At 40.8% G+C, this 20,975-nt stretch overlaps 1 protein-coding gene across 9 annotated transcripts in view; it reads left to right on the top strand.

Moving 5' to 3' along the window:
• The first annotated feature begins 7,904 nt into the window (after window positions 1-7,904).
• LOC136442837 (GRB10-interacting GYF protein 2-like) overlaps window positions 7,905-20,975 on the top strand; it is a 38,335-nt gene continuing 25,264 nt past the window's right edge. For 5 of the 9 annotated variants that reach the window (XM_066439795.1, XM_066439798.1, XM_066439801.1 and 2 more), the window contains exons 1-11: window positions 7,905-8,003; window positions 12,430-12,465; window positions 13,619-13,844; window positions 14,858-14,960; window positions 15,374-15,476; window positions 16,480-16,544; window positions 17,529-17,744; window positions 18,302-18,567; window positions 19,051-19,131; window positions 19,577-19,664; window positions 20,406-20,677. In XM_066439795.1, the coding sequence (XP_066295892.1) occupies window positions 12,434-12,465; window positions 13,619-13,844; window positions 14,858-14,960; window positions 15,374-15,476; window positions 16,480-16,544; window positions 17,529-17,744; window positions 18,302-18,567; window positions 19,051-19,131; window positions 19,577-19,664; window positions 20,406-20,677 (1,452 nt within the window). In that variant the 5' untranslated portion in view covers window positions 7,905-8,003; window positions 12,430-12,433. The remainder of the gene's footprint in view (window positions 8,004-12,429; window positions 12,466-13,618; window positions 13,845-14,857; window positions 14,961-15,373; window positions 15,477-16,479; window positions 16,545-17,528; window positions 17,745-18,301; window positions 18,568-19,050; window positions 19,132-19,576; window positions 19,665-20,405; window positions 20,678-20,975) is intronic. The other 4 variants (XM_066439800.1, XM_066439797.1, XM_066439799.1 and 1 more) reach the window with 4 other exon arrangements.

The raw sequence follows: 20,975 nt of genomic DNA on the forward strand, positions 1-20,975 counted from the left end.
ATAGGTGTTGACGTCATCGCTTGTAGGAGCTTTTATGCACCTGTCGTCGTTTCTGTGACTCTCTAATGATGACGTTTTTTCCCGTTCGCCTTCCTCTAAAGCCCCGTTTACACTTGTGTGTATAATTGAAAGTACGGATTTCAAGTCGCGCTTTAAGGGCCCTGTCACACTTGTGCGTATATTCAAGCACGCGTGAGTTTCGCATTAACATTGTTTTGGTTTAAGTAAAGTTTGCGGTGAAGAAGTTGTTTTCTAGATTATAATGAAAGCTCATCTGTGTTGGTAGTAATCATAATACAAGGCTAAACTTTCTTCCAACACTAAGGTATTGACGGATCGAATGATCCTGAAGAAGGCGACAGTGGTCGTCGAAAATTCGATCCGTCAATACCTTAGTGTTGGAAGAAAGTTTAGCATTGTATTAAGTTGTTTTCTACTTTGACCCACCGTTGTGCAGCCTAGTGATCGCATCTAAGAAATCATTTATTCGGCATTGACCATGACGAAAGAATCGAATTGTTTAAACAAGTCATCACGAAATACCCCAACGTTTACACACACACGGACGAACAAAGATCCACTTTCCTCTTAAAATCACAGAACCCACAAATTCTAGGAAAAGTGGGACTTTTCGTCTTAATAAAGGAAGCCAAGCCTAGCTTGTCTAGATATAGCCAACACCAGTATTAAGTATGTTCACGTCAGTCGCAGCGCACTTTCAAATGTATGTTTTTCCCAATATTTCTACAATGTACCTGCAATTATCCCCGGGCATGAACTTGCAATGAACTTGTTTTATATCCCCTGAGTGATGTGATATATATGAGTGATGTGATATATATGAGTGATGAGATATATATTAGTGCTGTGTTGACATTTCTTTGGTTTAGGTACAATTTTTGACCGAAGAAGTCGATTCGTCGGTTCGATAACCGTACTGCACAACGGTGGGTCAAAGTAGAAAACAACTTTTTCTCTGCAAACTTTACCTAAACCAAAACAAAATGTTGGTACGCAACTCATACGGAAATAAATTTACGCACAGAGTGTGAACGGGCCCTAACGTTAGAGGCCCATAAAAAAAGGCCGACCGATACATCTATTAATGAATTAGAGTTGACAATCGTCTGCTGGAACTTGTATTGAGTTGGATCAAAGGCTATACAACTGTCAGAGTGATATATTTCTGTTAAAAATAGTGAGGTGCTTCAAAAAGGAAATTTATAAAGACTGACAAGAAGAGAAAGGAAACACATTTGTTCCTAGTTCGATGAAGTACTGGCGTGTACATCATCAGTGGTAAAAAGTACAATGATGGTTGAGTTGCACACTGTATCGTACAGAATCATGAACACGCCATTTTTAGAGATCGGCCGATGTTCACATGTCAACGAGCTCCGTCCAACGTGCACGTGTGGTACGTAACTTTTCAGGCGAAAGGTTTCTTGACATCTTCAAGTTGAGCGAACCTCTGTCAAAATACGATTTGATTTTTCAGCAACAAGAAGCACTTGTCTGGCGTAATGTTTCGAAGAGTTCAATATTTTGGGGCTCTTAAAGTGTAAAAGTGAGGGCTTCTATTTTTGTAGATAGGTCATCTTTTGTGTGCATGCTTTATTCCCGGTACAATGAACCTATAAATACTGTAGACAGCGCCTTTCTTCTCTGTTGCGACCAATGGAAGAGTGGCTTAATTTATCCTCCGTTGCAGTCCTTCCCACTAGCGATTTTTACCTTTTTTTTTTCCATTTTTTTTTTGGGGGGGGGGGCGTATCTGCTTGAGGCCCAGTATCTTCTTGGGATTCTCTTAGACACAGGATCACACAGCGGTGACAGGATCACAGCGGTAACAGAATCCCAAGCAGATACGGGGCCTCAAGCAGAAACGCCCCCCCCCCCAAAAAAAATGGAAGAAAAAAAAATCGCTAAAAAATCGCTAGTGGGAAGGACTGCAACGGAGGCTAGGCTTAATCAATATCCAGATCACTTGAGCTAAATCGGTTTTGAGACACGTGAGTTTTTATTCAAGTGCTATCAATGGGTCAAAGGTTGTTGGAAGTCGATATCGCCCCCCGTCACGGTTAAGAGGAAGCTGGTACGCCTTGATGTCTCCTTTGCTCCTCTCACAAGGTAGTTTTCTGTATCCATAATATCAATACCCTCCAGCAGAACTGTATTTGTGCGGAAGACTGGGAAAAACTGTCGAAAATTCAGTTCGGTGAGTAAATTTCTTTGAGTAGGAGAACAATATCATTCTTCATATTTTTTGTCTATCTTTTTATTAAAGGTGTACGTGGGGACGGCTGAGCGGGGGACCTTGGACCGGTGGGTGTACGGGAGGAACTCTCACTGTAACGCCATCTGGAATTTCTACAAGCACGTCAACCAGCTCAGGGAGTGGAAACCCTACCCGGGGAAGATCACCCTTCCCGAACTCTCGCTCGCCCTCGCGAGAATGAGGGGACAGGACTGCGCGCTGTTCGTCATCAGTAACCATAGCAACGCCAAAGACTTGACGGACGAGGCTGCTAGGTTGATCAATCACTACGAACTCGGACCGTTCACGGACATGAGGTTTGGCATGAACGAAAAACTCAAGCAGGCCGTGGGCGTGGTGCCGACCAACAGTCGAGAGGTATCGTCCATCTTGACTAAAACATGGTGACACTCATTAATATTCTGACGTAATGCTCCTGTCACACTGTCGACGAGCATCTGCCGTATTTGTTTATTTGTCAACATCAGCCATGATTCGAGCGTATTTTTCCTTCAAAAATCTACCCTATTATGCTTAGGTCAAAATTGGTTCACGGACTGTTTCTTGACACTTTCGGGCGTGACCCCTACGTGGCTGCCCGGCCGGGCCCGGCCGGGACCCTGAATCATTTTAACCCGGACATAGAATCAACGCGGGACCCGGGCGTAACAAATAGACGCCGTGAGCTAATCCTGCGAGCACCGAGGGGTACCCCTGTACCCGGCAGTCCACCGGGATAAAATTTTTGGCTCCGGGGCCCGGTCGGAACTACACCCCCTACGGGCACCGGCGCAATTGGGACCTAAGCATTACATCTACTCTGTCTCATTGACCTGTGAACGTCGACCGATCCCTGAAACCGTACACATGTATGTATAGAGATAGAAATGAAGCGCAAATGATATTCTTACTGTGTTCCTCGAATCTACTGAAACAGTATTCCTCGAATCTACTGAAACAGTATTCCTCGAATCTGCTGAAACAGTATTCCTCGAATCTACTGATAGACCGTCCGAAAGCAAGTACCAATTGCAAATTCCATGAAATTGATTTAGTTAAAGGGCATTTTTAGTACTATGGGGCACTTATATGGAACAAATTATTTCTAGAACACAGATAACATACCAGAACAATTGCTTTCAAGAATAGACTGCATTAGTAGCAGTATTGTTTTGATAGATGACATTTGCTTCATCAATGTGAAAGTTTATTGTGTATCATTATGTTCTTGTAGTTTTTATGCATTCGATACACGGAAAATAGGTCACTAAATCACTTTGGAACACCGGCTTACCAGAACAATAGCTCTCAAGACTTGACTCTACGAATAGCAAGTAGATATGAATATCATTTGCTTGAATATCTAACATAAGACGGATTTTTCACTGATCTTATTATGCCGAATTGCGCCATGTTTGTTGCCATTGACTATGTTGATAAGAATTTTCTATTAAAACCAAGTCCATGCACACAGCTGTCATTTGTATTCAATACATACTTTTACATACTAGTATTCTTTTTTTTCTTTTTTTTTGAAAAACAGAATTTTAACAATAATGTTGCTGAATAAAAACAACCAAGAGATTTATTCCACCGACGTTTCGGTGAGCATCTGTCACCTTCTTCAAGGCAATCTGACTGGTTCACATAGTAATGCAGCACAGGTGTTGCTGCTTATACATAATGAGATACATTCCCAAACGGTGTCGTTTTTTCGTAATGATTTTGTTAGTCGGGCCGCCGCATTCGTGCATTCAGTCCGTTTTCTCTATGTCAAAACATGATCTGGATTGCGCTAGATACAGCCCTCATCACGTGAGACGAGAAGTACACAAAATCACAATTATACTGTAAAAAAAAGCTGAAAAATCATAAGTCCAATTTTACTTACTTCTTACTCAAAGTCATCACCAACTTTTGACTGAAGAGAGCAAATTTACACAAGCATTAAGGTGCACTGTATTAGAAGTACAAGGTACACTCACAGCGTTATAATACGGAGCGTGAAGGGCTCATGAACACTATGAATGCATTTCTCATCCAAGTATGTTCTGTAGATGAATGTGTGCAAAATTTATTCAACAAAACCTGACCACTCTCTGGCAACTAGCGATGGAGCGCCGTGAGTTCGAGCGCGTGAAAAAACGTGTTGTACTTAGGGACCCTAGAGTTTTTATACGTCCGGTTCTTAGAGTTTTTATACGTCCGGTACATGAAAAACAGGATACAGGTGTGATATGTTTCCACGTAGCTAAACATCATCTTTATTTCATGTTCATTCCCCAGGGGGATAGATGCACAGGAGGCCGTATATGGGGTGATTGAGAAAATAAAATAATAACAATAACGTTAAGTTAACGTCTAATACAATACTAAACACTATACCAAAGTACTACCATATATCTAAGTTCTAGTGGCTTCTTCTCTCTTTTTAAAACACATGGCGACATAATTACATACTTCGTCCATTACATAAACATTTGTGCATGACATCAAGTATTCAAAAGTATCCTGCTTTGATATTGTCTTACATCTCTTGTCAATCTGTATTGATTTGAACAGAGATTCGAACAGAGACGCTCGTTTTAATACAATACACAGTCTATACAAATGCATTTCATCTTCAATACGTGAGCTATTACAAAATTTACAGACAATATCTTGTAGAGGGGTACGGCTATGCCTGCCAGATTCTACATGTAAGGGATGGTCACTGTACTGATACGAAACTTACACATGGCTCTACGATTTTTGAAATTTGGAATGTTTAGATATGGTACTTTGTCATATATCTCTTTGAATATCTTGTATGTCCTTAAATGCAACCTAAGCAATATTAGGGCGCTGAAAGTCATATGTTCAAAATCATTTTTTTCTGATTTCTATCCATAGTAAGTTTAGATAACACTATATCATCACTAATCGACCATCATGGAGCAAAAACGTGATGTCGTTGTGTGGTGGGAACTCATTGTCGGAAAATCTGAGCACTTCGAGGCCAGCCATCATTTAAAATCTTCCGAACATGCACGATTCTGACCGATAAGTCCCGAACGCATCCGAAGAAATAATCACGTGATCATGGCTCAATGTCCTTGGGCATTGTGACGTCACGCGGCCGGAAGTTACCGAAAATTGTCGACAGAAAACGGTTACGGCTGGATTCTGGGCTGATTTTTGGGGGACCCAATAAATAAAATACTCCTTTTGTGCTATTTTTAAACGCCCAAAGTCTGAAATAATGATGCAGTTGTGGTAATATGGGGAAGCAAATGTCAATTTCTACCTCACAAAACAAAATTGTTTTCCCCAGAATATTTCAAGTCTTACCCCCTGAAATCGCTTAGGGCACCTTTAACTTGTTGCCTTGATTTCCTTTCTGGCCCTTTGTTTGTAATGCTGAATAGACAGGAGTCTGGACTGGTCATGCGCACGTGCGTTGTACGATGATGCACAGCTACAGATACAGAAGTAACATTTGCCAGTAGGACGTTCTTCTTGGAATTTTGCCTCCTTATGTTCTGGCCTGAGCACATAGGCAGGTTGTGCCTCATTGTTTGGTGACGTGCGGCGAGAAGATCAGGAAGAAAAGAACACGAACTTCATTCCCATCCACTAATCAGTGAAAACCATACCATGTACACACCGCGGCGTGTTCTTCTAGTCCCCGCATACATCATTACTCAGGTTGCCTCCTTTGGTCATTATCGCTAATTGTGTCACATTAGAGCCACCACTGCATCGATGTAACAAAGAGCTTCTGCTCAAGAGAGCAAGGTATGTTCACTTGTAAGTGTTTTCTGTATTTTGCAGAAGGGAAAGAGAGTTTCAAGGTTTGTTAAAGAGTATTCCAAAAGAAGGTGTTCTTTCTTATGGAACCTGTTGACATACATGTATATACATGGAGAAAGAAAGAGGGTAGGGGGGTAGAGAAAGAGAGAAAGAGAGAGAGAGAGAGAGTGAGAGAGAGAGAGAGAGAGAGAGAGAGAGAGAGAGAAAGAGAGAGAGAGAGAGAGAGACAGTGAGAGAGAGAGAGAGGGAGAAAGAGAGAGAGAGAGAGAGAGAGAAAGAGAGAGAGAGAGAGAGAGAGAGAGAGAGAGAGAGAGAGAGAGAGAGAGATTGCAATCTGTCGGAAACTACAGGTACGCAGAGATCCTAGTCGGATTCTCTGTCGAAAGATACTTCATTCAGGGTGTTCAGGTCTTCTCCCATCAATAGATTCTAAAATTCAAGTCAATCCGTTGATCTAAAGGGATATGAAAATTCCCACGCCACAAGAGTGTGATGACACGCTTCTCTCACGTCATGCAGGTATGCTGGAAACCCCTTAGTCGTGTTGGGGCATTCATTTGGCAGGGGCAGAAATTTGGCTTCACACCGGCCGCAACGCGGTTCTTACATGAAACGCACTTGTCTATTAAATGACAAGCCTGCACACGTCACCAGTTCATGACCTTAGTGCTGAAATGGAATCCCACAGTGTTCAAATTTGTACCATTCGTAGGGCGGTGGCACCTTATTTTTTTCTGTCCCGACTAGATCTAGTACGCCTTTCCTTTATTTTTAAGTATACGCCGTATGCTTCCAAATGCTGGAAAGCATATAGAGGAAATACGTAGCCTCCGTTGCAGGCTTTCCCACGGCGATTTTTCACCTGATCGGGGCCAGATTCTTTGGCGGGGGGTGGGGGGGGGGGGTGGGGGTCATGGACGTACCTGCTTGGGGACCGTACTTGCCGGGGCCCCGTGCATGTGTACACAAGTTGAAAAATGGCCATGGGAAAGCCTGCAACAGAGCCTAGGAAATACTACTAGTAGTATTTCATGCTATAGAACATCTATCTGGGCCGTCTCTCAAATTCTATGGTCAGTGGGTGGGCTATTGGTTGGCCAGAAATCCTACGAAGCAAACAAACAAACAAAAAATACATATACACAGATGAGGTAGGCGTAAAGGGATATATGTAGTTAGCGGGGTACTGACTGTGACATCTGAACGTGACGACCTGTAGAATTAAGGTCATAATGGTAAGAAAAACAAACAAACAGACAAACAAACAAACATCTAGTTTACCACGGCTCCCACACTCGCATTCTTACAAAATATAATGTGCGGCAGCGAGTATGGGACCCACCAACACTCCACCCCCCCCCCCCCCCCCCCCCACCCTCCGTAACGTTATTTCAACTTGCCAGGGTTATGATTTTAATAAATGTTTTTAAAAAGTTGATAGATGAACGAGTAATAGAGCTAGATCAACACCTCACACTTTGGATCAATGACCCTTTTGTTTTGTTTTTAATTTCCATTTAGCAGAAGATTTTAAGAGAGAGCTTGAGTTCCGTGAAGAATGTTGTTTCACCGCATTGTGGCCACCGCCCCCTCCCACTGTAGTTGTGTCCTGTCCACGTGCCCTCATGTGTCGTCTGCAGTTTTATCAAAAATCGCCAGAATTCGCTCTTAAGAGATGAATCAAATATCATTCCAAGGTTTTGTCACCAGTTTTGTAAGCCCGATGATATAAACATTATCACAACACAACTATTACGTTATGATATGATAATCTTAGTCCCAAAAATTATGATAAAGCTGATATTTTTCAATTCAGTGAAAAAAGAATTTGCTTGGTCAGCTGACTACCTCGATCCGGGGACTTTCCTCAGGTCACGTGACATATACTGGGTAGCCATCTTGAACTTTTTGTTCTCGTGTAGAGCGATAAGCAAGCGTCTTGCAGCAAAAACAGGTACAGACAGCCCTTTTCCTCCAAATGTACGACACTCAGGTGGTGTAATCGTATCTAAGGATGTTTCTACACCTCGTCAGTGAGGTATCACGGCGGGAACGTGGGTAGTTACGCCGCGAGAGGCCATGCTTATGGGGGTTGCTTGCTCAGCTGAAACTCAGCGAAAACTTGATGCCTTGCGACAACATATGAAATATTTTTGGATCTCTTCGAAAATCACAACTTTAAATCCTTGTAAAACGTCACCAGACCGAATCCTAGAGTGATTCTGATCTGTTAACAGTATAATCTAGGTTGTGACAGTGAAATATATGGATACGATTTGCCAGTTTTCTATAGTGGCGGATGTCTGATCATATGGGGGGTGGGCAGGGCTAGGATCCTCCCAGATTTTTTTATGTAACTTCCACCAACTATCTGAGCTGATTTTTATGATAAATCACACACACAACTCCATATATCCATATCCCAGACCTATATATTTACAGTCAGATGATGTATATACCAGGAAGAGTATGTACAGGTACATAAAACCAGGTAAGGTGCGTTTGCATGCAGGTGAAAAGCGTCAACAACATATACTTTAACTCTCTTCTTTGACGAGCTTCAACTTCAAGTTTGGTCAGTTTTTCTCATATTTATGTTTTTGAAATCCTATCTAGCTTGCCACCAACATGTAGCACACCAATTGTTTCATATCATATAGTATAATCATAATTTCTTGTTCCCTCCACTGACATGTGAAATGGTATGTCTCTCATGACTATTCAAAGTTAATCTTTTTCTGACCTAGTAATTATAGTGTTTTCAAGAAAGCATATTTGTATATGTATAACTATGATGTAGAATTTTAAGCAAATGTGAAGAAAAGAGAATGAAAGTTCTCAAGAAGAAGATGCTACAATGGTCTACAGGTATGCAGATGACAACAATTTACACTGACAATGATCCTCATGAATAAGAATAGTAGCACTGGCATTTGTGAAGAACTTGACAATATTGCGTGTCTTTTGTGTGAACTATTTGTGTACAAATGGTGAAATTAAAGCATTGTTTTTTGCTTTTTATCCACGATATTAGTATTAGAATGAGGTGATGTACCTATGATATTGTATACTTTCACATCTCGATTTACATCATAATTGAGCTGAAATAATACAACAACCTTAAAGTTAGAGTTGAATGTATAGGAATCTTTGTTCAACAAGCCATGAGTTATCAGGTAATTTATGTAATATAATGACTATATCTATATCTTCTAGTTAACTTAACTGTGTTGCTTTAGTTTGACATATATAAAAAGCTCCATTGAAATTGGAGCAGAGAGTTTTTTTTATGTCTTTTAAGTTGTGATATGTTCGGCATGTATTTATTATAAAACAAAAACAGTGCTCTTGTTTTGGGTACAAACTCTATATACACACATACAAACTATATATACACATCAGTGTTCTTGCCAGGCCTTTTCAGCATAGGGGCCCCCTATGCTGTGATTTGGACCCCCTATGCTGTGATCTGGACCCCTATGCTGTGTTTCAACCAGCATAGGGGTGTTTCTTTCTGGGACAAACCTTGTGACCCTTCATAAATCTTATGAAAAGTTCATATTTGGCTTTAGAATGAGGCTGTGACAGAGGAAAAATTCTACTTCACAAAATTTATCCCTCAAAATGCATGAAATAATGTCTCATTGGGTCATGAAATTACAAATTTTCCGGGGGAACATGCCGGACTCCCTGCTCTGGTCATGTCTTCAGCACTCCACGCGTGACTTGCACCGCGTAAATTTGGCCTTCTGTACCTGACCCTTATGCTGTGAAAAAATTCTGGTGAGAACACTGCACATCATGTCACCGCATTATGTTGTATGAAACTGATATGTATGCCCCAACTTCTTGAAGTATATGTAAGATATACACTTAGATGTTTAGTCAAAAGCTATCCTAATCTTACATTGTTTGATATTGTTTAAGACATGCCCAAGCATGTTCGAAGACAGGTTTAAGTATCAATTAAGATTGTTTCAAAAGATAATGATCTTGGCAAACACAGTATTCTTTCTGGGCAACGTTAAGTAAAAGAGCGAATACGGAAGATTGATTGATTGATAGACAACACAATGCTGGGGTGCTACACGCTTTTCAAACAATTACAAAACTGCTGTCGTCAGCTACAAAACCTTTGACAAGTCAGAGTGCCCTTTGTTACCACAGGTATTCGTTAATCATTAAGGCTATTAAAAGCACATGCCTTAGCTAAATTGTAACTATGTTTTAGCCTCTACCAGGCTCTAAACGTGGCTCTACCAGGCTCTAAAAGAGTAGAAATCGGCCAAATAGAGGAGTTGGCCAGCTAGGCGTGTTTGACTTCAGCCAAACGTGAAAAGCGGTAACAGAAAGGTGTTTGATTTTGCTGTGGTTTTTGACCTGTACATTTGTCGGTTACCAATTCCCTGTGATAAACTGGAAACAAAGAGGGACTAAAGTCCTCACAGTGCACACTAAACCACAAAATTGGCCCTTCGTAATCCAGGTAAGGGTGATGGTGATTTGATGATGCCAAACTTTAATGCTGTTTGGGTCGACCTAGAAGAATCAAACCATGGTAGCAAGGTGGTATTGTAAACACAAAAATGTTCGCGGTGGTTTTATGTTCGCGGTTTTCGCGGTGAACTTTCAGCACGAACTTAAAACCACCGCAAAACTTTCTGCCCACCAATGACTGTAGCGCTACTATTGTTTCTAACGTGAACTTAAAACCACCGCGAACACTCCGTTTTCTCCGTACTGTGAAACCACGCAAACTAAATGCATTTACAGTATTGCGGTCAGAGTTGTTGACTTAGAATCTAAAGGATCTGGGTTTGAATCCCTTGCAGGCCATAATGTTGTGCCCTTGGGAAAAGCACTTTGCGTCTGTTTCCTCGCTCCACTCAGGTGAAAATGAGTACCCAACTTCAGTTAGGGATGTCTTCTCTAATGGGGTGGAAAGCTGGAGGTTTGAGAAAAGCCACACCTCTGGCATGTTAAAGAATCCACCACACTTATCGATGAGAGTGTATCCAACCAAATTACAAGTTACAGTTTGCTCTCTGGGTTGACATCTTAGAAAGGTGATAGTCACCTAGTAGTATTATGTCAGTCCTTCCACAAATGTGGTAAATCTCCATGAACAAGATTTTTTTTGAAAGCAAGTCCATTTCACACATATACCATAAATTTATGGTAATCAAAGGCCCCTTTTACATGATTACACCAGAGATCATTAGCATGATGTACCTGTTAAATGATTTGTAAATTATAAAGTCCTAAGTGAGGTCAAATGACAATAAAAAGTAAGTTTGTGTGTGTTTATCACATGGAAATGAAGGTCACAAAGCTACGTTGAATATTAGTCCATGCATCCATCAAATGTGCTTTGGCACAAAACCACTTTATTATATTGTTATAGTCCAAGCTGTTAAATTTAGAAAGTAGCCTTTTTATGGGAGCAATTGCATGAAAGCATTGGTTATTGTGAACAACTGAAATTACATGGAACTAGCATTGTATGTGATATGAATTATGATGAAATATTCATAGACTTGGTAACTATAAGGTTTGTAGACTATTAAGTATCATCTTCCACCCTGACTTGATGTCAAAATGAAGTAGTCCAGTGTCAATTTTTTATGAGCCAAGATGTTAAAAAAGCTGTGTAAATGCTACCATACAAAGAAGCAAAGGATAGCGTTGTACAAACTTTCTCAGCACACTGAAGACACATCAAAAACAGAAAACTAAGTCCTCTTAAAACCGAAAAAATGATACCTTGTTGCACTCAGTTTATGGAGGAAATACAATCATATTCCAGATATGATGATGATATTGAAGTTTTCCTCCCTGCCCTCTACTTTCATGAATCATGATGTTCGCTTGCTACATTTTCACCTTAAAATGTCTACAAACCAAGGAAAAAAAGTAGTGTGGCCAAAATAAGTGTGTAAAAGTCAAGGCACAGTGGACCGAATTAAGGAAAGACTGAATACAACTGTGGAAATTTTTTTTTGGGCTGTTAAATGCAAAGCCAGTAGATGATATTAATAGTGTGATGATACAGAAGTATTGTGAAGGTTAGTGGCGTAATGGTTAGAACATTGGGCTGTCAAGCAAGGAGACCCGGGATCAATCTGGGGTTGCCCCCAGACATGTCTGGACATGAGCCCCGACGTTGTGCACTTTACACCATTCACCCAGACGGGAGACCTGGCGCATCCCCGCCTTGTATCAGCCAGCAAAAGGGGATGTCATCCTGTAAGGGGCGGTATAATCCTGACGGTGCGTAAGCACGTCGACTGATTATGATGATGTGAAGGTTACACATGAAGTTACATGTACTATATAAGACTTTAAAAGTGTTGACAATTTCTTTTATCTCTCTCCCACAGCATCATGTCGGAGACACTGACATTCGGACCTGAGTGGTAAGTTGTTACTCATGTTTTCTCCCTGAACTAGGTGTACTTTAGTAACATGTACTTGTCTTAGCTTGTGGGGGTGCGGAAGAGACGCTCATTTGTAAGGACAGGGGAACAAATACTTGTCTTAGCTATTTGTATCATCTTTGATACCATTGTATTATATTATAAACAGAACAACAACTACATGTATGCCTATTACTAGTATTAGAGGCATAAACTACAAATGAAAAGTTGAAAATAAACCATGCGTCATATAGAAATACACATGGAACATTTAAAGAACGCACAGCTCTTTCTTATTTTTCTTCAGTTTAATACTTAAGACATATTATTATAGTTAGCTGGCTTTGCTGCAGTTGTAACCTTGTGAAAATGGAGATATTGTTTTTGGTCTGTGTGATAGTTTTGGAATGTGTCCGTAGTTAATTGAAGATTGTAGAGCGACTGGATAAGAGGCAGAAGATGGTGTAAACAGATACTGGCAGGATTGGAAGCTTCAGCCTTTTCCAGTTTCAAATTTGGTCCCACAGGCTGGCACAGACGGAATTAGCGTGAAATCCACTATAATGAATAAAACAAGAAATTCACAAATAGATGTTTGGTTTATTAACAAGACTAAACTTTTCGTCCAACACTGTAAGAGAAATTGGGACTTACCCCAAATTTTCGGTTGACTCCATCAACCCTGTTCACGAAATGAACCCGGGGGACGACACAAGTTATCTGGCATGTATGACCCGCTACTGCGATCCCGTGTCGCTGACGTCACGTTGCAGTAGCCGGGTTCATTCCGTGAACAGGGTTGATGGAGTCAACCGAAAATTTGGGGTAAGTCCCAATTTCTCTTACAGTGTTGGACGAAAAGTTTAGTCTTGTTAATAATGAATTCTACCAACACACGGGTTCATCTAAATCGGGGAAGAGGGGCGCTGCGCCCTCTTGTTTCAGCCCAGCTACCCCTAAATTGTTGAATTCAGATTTTTGCTTAATCCCCAGCATACAGACTTTCCTCAGCGATAGATTCTTCCATAAATACATAGAATTCACTCCCTTGCCTGTGTGTACTCCCTCTTGTTTAATTTTTCTAGAAAAACCCCTGAACACAGATGAACTTTCATGCTAAGATGTTTGATTTCTTGTATTCTTGTTGCCGCAGGCTTCGCGCACTTTCCAGTGGGAACAGTGTGACTTCACCGCCTCCCTCCCCCGGCCTGCCGAAGTACAAACTGGCGGAGCATCGCTACGGGCGAGAGGAGATGCTCGCGCTCTTCGAGAAGAAGTACTGCACAGAGTGCCCGTCCGAGTTAGACGCCTTCCAGACCATCATCAGTAAAGATGTACTCCTTCCACTCGCTCTGATACCTCTCACAGAGGAAGAACAGGTGAGGAGGTTTCTTAAAGACGTAAGGTTCACGTCTTAGGTAAACATCAGTAAAGATGTACTCCTTCCACTCGCTTTGATTCCTCTCACAGAGGAAGAACAGGTGAGGAGGTTTCTTAAAGACGTAAGGTTCCCGTCTTAGGTAAATGTCTTGGATAGGTCTGTATCTCAAGGTAAATTGTATCATAGGTAAACACATCAAAGACTGTTTCGACTTGAGAGTTACAGTTAGAACAAGCTTCTTGCATATTAAATGACCCGAAAATCTGTCGTTCCTTTCTTCAGTTATTTTCCTTGGAAGATTTTGACAAAAACGGCAATGCAGTTCCACTGTCACATACCAGGGGGCCCAAAATTGACCACCCAACACATACCAAATATTACAATCCATCCAGACGCTCTTCAGTTATGCTGACTTCAAGCATCTGGACACACACAACCTCACACACAAACGCACAAACAAACACGCTCAAAACAATATCTCCATTTTTCATGGAGATAACTAGTTGTGGAAACTGGTGTAGGGAAAAGAAGGTTTTCGTAGTGTTTTAAAAGCTAACGATTGAAACCATTCTTTAGTACAGTAGTACATGGGAAACTTATATTTGCAGTGGAGAGGTCATTGAAAAAAGATTTAAACCTATGAATGTTTCAAGATTCACCTACTCTTGAGTCATTTCGGATGGTGACGTAAAGCCGGCGGCCCCGTGTATGAGGGAGCTTCAGGCATTAGCCTCAAGCGTCAAACCTCTCCACGTAAAAGAACCCAACACACTTATCAAGAAGAGTAGGGGTGACCTGGTGTGCTTGGCCAAAAACGCGAGCCGTAGCGAAGCCGCATTGCACTACCATTAGCTTCTTGAAAAAGCATCATGCTTCACCTCAAATGAGGATGCCTTGAAACGAAAACTAAGAACAAGTCTATTATAGAAACACATGTATGTATTATAAATTTGTGTATAACTGTAACACTGCTGTATTTGTATAAAGTGTTTCTTGTTTTTGTCTCTCCAGCGCAATGCCTCGATATCAGTGAACAGCACAGCCGTTCTGCGGCTCATGGGCAGAGGGGGAGGAGCGTCCAGAGGGGTGCGGGGAGGCGGAACTCGTGGGCGAGGTCAGGACAACTTTCTGTGGATTTGTTTGTTTGTTTGTATGTATCGATACTCAGAAAACAGTCTCGGCGTGACATGGCTGTTCTATGAACTTGAAATTTTTTCCTTGAGTTTTTAGATGATTGAGTTTAGTCTGTTGTAACTTTTAGGTAAATAAAACCTCTATTGACATTTGTCAAAAGGGTTGCATATGTCTGCCATGTTGAAAAACACTGTTTAAGAGAAATCTAGTTCATTTCTACCATGTTTTCACAGTTTAGATATGTAGGAGTGCACTATACTAGGGGATCGGAGATCTCTTTAGATGCATTTTTCAGGGTGGCAGATATACAATGTATGTAACCTGGTGGAATTATGTTAGTAGATATTATAAAACTTTTCTTTTCGATGCTGAGTTTGTTTTCTCTTCACGCAGGGCGAGGTCGCGGGGAGGGAGGCTTTTATCGTGTTGGAGACGACGATGGACCGGGGGGATTCATTCGTCCGAGTTATAGCCGCAGTCAGAGCTGGGATGAAGGGTACGTATGGGGGTTACTGTGTGCCGGTATCCGGGTCTGCATTGGTGAACCAGTGTGACTACATTGTACCCTTCAGTCTAATACACCTGCTGGCTATATGGAATTAACGGACTTTGTCTACTAAGCTTATCTTGCCAGAACAATGTGAGATAGAGAATAAAGAAAAATAAAGATGGGGACTTCTCTTTGAAGTTATACAAAGTTCTTTCAAAATAGCTGTTCGTTCTAGAATGAAGAATTTGCATGACAGAAAAGTTCCTATTTGCTTCTTTTACTGTTAAAATTCTTTAGAGCCTGAGCATTGTTATACATAGATGTACATGTAATAAAGGTGTCCATTGTGCAGGCAAAAAGGCCTGTTCATACTTGTGCGTATATTCAAGTCATTGACATTTATTTGGTTTCGGTTAAGTTTGTGGCCAAAGAAGTCAATTTTTCGGTTCGATAACCAGACTGCACAACGTTGGATCAAAGTAGAAATCAACTTCTTCCCTGCAAACTTTACCTAAACCAAAAATATGTCAAAGTCGCAACTCATACGGACTTGAATATACGCACAAGTGTGAACAAGCCATAACCCTGGAATATGGATGGCTTGAATAGATACTATTAAAGGCAGGCTAAACTTAATTTCGTAAAGCATACTGTAGTATGTTAAATATACCACTAAGACCAGTTCTGACTTCTTTTACATGAGTCCATCATAGATAAGCATTTTTACAACATTTGAAATTCGCGGTGTGGTGATGTAATACTGGCGATGTCCAAAGACCTTTGACCTTTGTGACGCCAGATTCCGAGTCGGCCACACCTGCACCATAGGAATTACTCCAGACGCCATTCCTCCGACTCGGAACTGGTCTTAGTGGTATATTTAACATACTGCAGTATGCTTTACGAAATTAAGTTTAGCCTGCCTTTAAGTTTAAAGCATGTGGTTTCTGATGTGCTTGGTGGCTGTGCTTTCCGGTGTAAACCCCCCTTCTGTTTTTCCCAACATCAGATCTGATGTTGACAATCTCCATTTCAGGGGTGGGGACAGAAGATTTGACAAGAGACCTCCTATGGGTGAGTTCCTTAGAAAAATGACACAGATACATAATTAATCATTCAATGCCTGCCATGTCTCAATATAAAATTTGATAGGATTTGTGCCCATTGCTGATGTTGCATGTCCGAAAGTTCATGTAATTGTTTGATCACTGGAAATCTGCAGTAAGGACAGTCAAACTTTTTTATTTTTTTATTTTTTTGGGCGTTGATACAAAGTTTATTGTGGAAAAAAATATTCAACCATAAGGCCACACCAATTTAATTTCTTGGTTAACGGATTCCTTTTTTAAATTTTAGCAACAAAAAAGATCATGAGAACAAAAGGCCGGGGTGAAAACTTACACCTGACCCTGTTCACTCCCTGAAACTGTGTGCACCAAAGTACAAACTTTCCTCTGAGATTTTGTTTTCCTGAAGATTTTCCAATCTAGCATTTTTTTTAAATTCTGTTAACCAAGAAATTAAAATGGTGTGGCCTAAGCCCCAGAATTGTATGTTTCCCCTCCATTTTGCCAAGTGCATGTTAAATGTGTTCTGTGTTCTTTTGTAGAGAAAGTTTTTAAAGCTTCTGCAATTTTACACCTTTTCCGTGCCAGTGCTAATCAGAACAATATATTACATCCATACAATGGATGAAATATAATAAAGCAGCCTGTGGCACTGGGAAGCTTAGTATAGCCATGTTAATGTCAATCTTCTGATAATTGATTATCAAATTTGTTCATAACGGCATTTATGGCATACTGTATCCAACTACATTTATTATCAGTTTGCATGACTGGTATGAAAGTTGATTTCATATATAGATATAGATATTTTCAATTGCTTTTATTCTTTTAAACCTATCTCATTGATTGATCATAAGCATTTTTTGCCGCAATTTATGTTTCAATTTTCCAATGGTTCATACATGTACATGTGTCGCCTAAAACTTTTTGTTTGTTTGTTTGTTTGTTTTCCTCTCCTCTTGTCCTTTCGCCCGTCCTCCCTCTGATACAGAGCTTGACATGTTTTCTACAGTTGGTCGGTCATTTGAGGAAGGGGGTCCGCCCTCGCCACGGAAATTCGAATTCAGTAGGGGATCAAATAGTGACAACTGGCGGGCCAGAGATCGCGACCGCGCTCTCGAACGAGAGCGAGAGGAGGAGGACGACGAGGGCGGTTGGCGATCGGCGGGACACAGAGGATCGGAAAGATGGAAACAGATGAGCCCTGGTAGGTACCGTCAAAACTGTCCAAAGAAGACCACTTAGAGAACTAGTGCTGTGTACCTAAACTCAGGTTCAGGTCCAGAGATTCCAGTTTAGGTTGGAACCTGAACTCATGGCATATGTGTGCTAGAAATACTTTTTACGGTTACATGCAAAATTGCATGTTGGCACAAATTTTATATGCAATTTGAAAAATTTACATGCAAAATTATGTACAGTTAGTAGTAAAAGAAAAACTCAGAAATTAACACAAAAACAGTAATGTTTTCGTCTTTTTTTCAGCCAAATTTTCATGATCTACAGAAGCATTTTAATTAAAATGGTTTAAAACAAAAAGGAGAATATAAGCCAGAGATTTTTTTTTTTACTTGAACTTAAACGTCTTTACAAGTCCAGTTCAGGTCCATCTAACTCAAAGTTTCCTTGTTTCTGGTTGCGTTTCACCATCTACAGTACTACCCTGCTGTAACATTTCTAGGTAGAGCCCTTTGGTCTCATATAGTTATATCATTAATACACATAACTTGTATGTAAAATCACAAAATGCTTATATTGTTCAAGGGGTAGCTAAGCCTCCTGGTGATTTCATAGGTGGACCAAGAAGCGCCGGTTGGCGAGACTTCAACGGGCGCGGGGAGAGAGAACGGCACTTCGACTTCGATTTCCGGTCTGGCCGCGAGCGGCACTTCAGCGGGGGCCGCCAGCGTTCGCACAGCGGCGACTGGGCGGACGATAAAGAGGATCTTCCCGATTGGTGCATGGACGACAGTATTGAATCGGACGGCGTGGGGACGTTTGACTCGTCCGGAGCCTTCGTATCCCTTAAGGTAATTACCTTCGCCGAGAAGGATATATTTTTGCCAGCGTTTGTGTGTGTGTGTGTGTGTCCGTCTGTAAACAGTATAACTCGAGAATGCCTGGATGGATTGTCTTCACCTTTGGTATGTGGGTGGGTCTTCTTGAGACCTCAAAATGCCTAGATTTTGGGCCCCCTAATGGCTTGCTATGGTACTGCAGCGGAACTTCTGGGATTGATATCTCATGTTCTAGACATGCTATGGTCATGATTTTTAATTGGCAGATGTAATTATCATATGGCCAATTCAAACTGACACTGACATTGTTCAGAAGTTGAAACCCCATCACTCCTAGGAGTCCTGCAACTAGTAAAAGTGTGCATCATTGGCTATCCATTGATGCTTGGCTTTCTTCTTCATCAACACATTTGGGATGGAGGCTTGTGATTGGTCCACATATTGGGGATGGAGGCATGTGATTGGTCCACACATTTAACCTGATTTACATTGCAGAAGGGAGACAAGGAGCCAGAACCAATAGAAGAAGAGGCTGAAGAGGAACTTGCTGCCAAACTTGATGAGGAAAACCAGGAGGTAGAGACTACTTTCTGTCATGATTTGATGTAAACTCAAATTGTTCGAAATGGTCACAGAGGTTGGGAATTGTTAATACTGAACATGCCCCCCTCCTCCTTGCACTGTTACAGAGAAGCCAAAGAAGTTTGTTAACATATAGAGAAGGTTACATTCCATCATTGTATTTGTCAGATAGACTAATCGCTTTTTAACAGATGAACTACTGTAAATGTAGAAATGTTTGCGGTGGTTTTATGTTCGCGGTGAACTCTTTAGCGTGAACTTGAAACCACAGTGAAACTTTTTTCCCACCTATGAGTATGACTGTAGCGCTGTTTCAATCGCAAGCATAAAACCACCACGAACACTCCATTTTCTCCCTACCGCAAATGAAAACCGTGCAAACCTTAATGCATTTACAGTGTATTGGATAAATCTAATGTACAACCAATGTTTTCTTCAGTCTGTAGATCAATCAAAGGAGCCACCACAAGAGGAAGAGGAAGAATTGGAGGACAGCGGTAGAAAACCCATGGAAACATCTAGACCAGGTGAGCTTTTCAAGATTTCACTTGTATCCCAAACAATGAAAGAGAGATTGAACAATATTGTATGTGTTTATATATTGCGGTGGGCATTATGGAACAAACATTTGTGGTGTGATGATTTTGGGTGGATAAGTTACCATGAAAATCACGAACATAAAACCATTGCAAAAATATGTAAGACTTACAGTATACAGATGCCTGTTTTTTTATGGAAATTGTCTGATTCCAAAAGTGTTTAAAATCACTGATTTGTTCACTGTCCATCAGAAAAGCCCCAATATTTGAAGATATAAACTATTCATATTTCATTGGTTAGCTAGTCCGTTGGTTTTCCTAATTTTGTTCAATGTACATCTAAAAAAATTTGATTTTTCTTTTGTTTGATCTTATTATGTATGTTATATATATAATTAACAGTATTGTTATGATCATAGGTAAATAATCTCAGTTGGGGAAAAACCTTCGAAAAATCTTAGAGGTTTCTCGTCTCCCTTGCATGACCTTTTTCCCAGTTGAAACCAAATGAAATTGTTTCTTTTATGTTCAAATAAATGACAAACAATTGATTTGCGTACAATGATGATATGTTTATTGCAAGTACATGACCAAAGGCTTATTGTAAGTACATAATACATTGGTATAATGGTACAAATAAAGAGCTATTAAGGACTTCGACTAGTTTCTACTACAGTCAACTACTTACTTTTACAATAAACAATCCCTGATTTGTTTATTCTCCATCAGAAGAGCCAAAGCCCCAGACGGCACCCTCTGTCTCTGCCAGGCAGCCACCTCCAGAGAGCAAGCCTATTCCAGAACCCATCCCCATGCCCTCCAAGGAGCCCTCCCCCCCTCCTCGCGAGATGCCCATGTCCGCCCCTCCCCTTGTTGTAAATAGCCAATCCCCCCGTCCCCCCTCCCAACCCTCCCCCAGACCCCCTTCTCAGCCACCCCCCAGGACTCAGGAAAGTGCAATGACTTCTAAACCCCCTTCATCTCAGGCAGCTAACTCACAGGTCAGTCGATGTTTTCATCCCTCAATATTTAAAAAAGAAATTCCGTTATTCACATTTAGGCCATGTTGATTATATGGATGACATCTATGTGCGCATTAATTTTAGTCTGTTTCCAAATTGAAAGTTTTCGGCCATGGACCTACTGTAAATAGTAAAAAGCAGCTGCATAATGAGAAAATACATGCTGTGAATTGCAAAAAAATATTTCAGAAAGAGAGTTATAATGTCCTAGAATGTCAAAGTCAAAGAAGTTTTGAAAGAACTAAAAAATGAATCTCTAATACGGAATACCATATAA

The sequence above is a fragment of the Branchiostoma lanceolatum genome, chromosome 10 (assembly GCF_035083965.1).
Source record: "Branchiostoma lanceolatum isolate klBraLanc5 chromosome 10, klBraLanc5.hap2, whole genome shotgun sequence".
In the NCBI taxonomy this organism is placed as follows: Eukaryota; Metazoa; Chordata; class Leptocardii; order Amphioxiformes; family Branchiostomatidae; genus Branchiostoma; species Branchiostoma lanceolatum.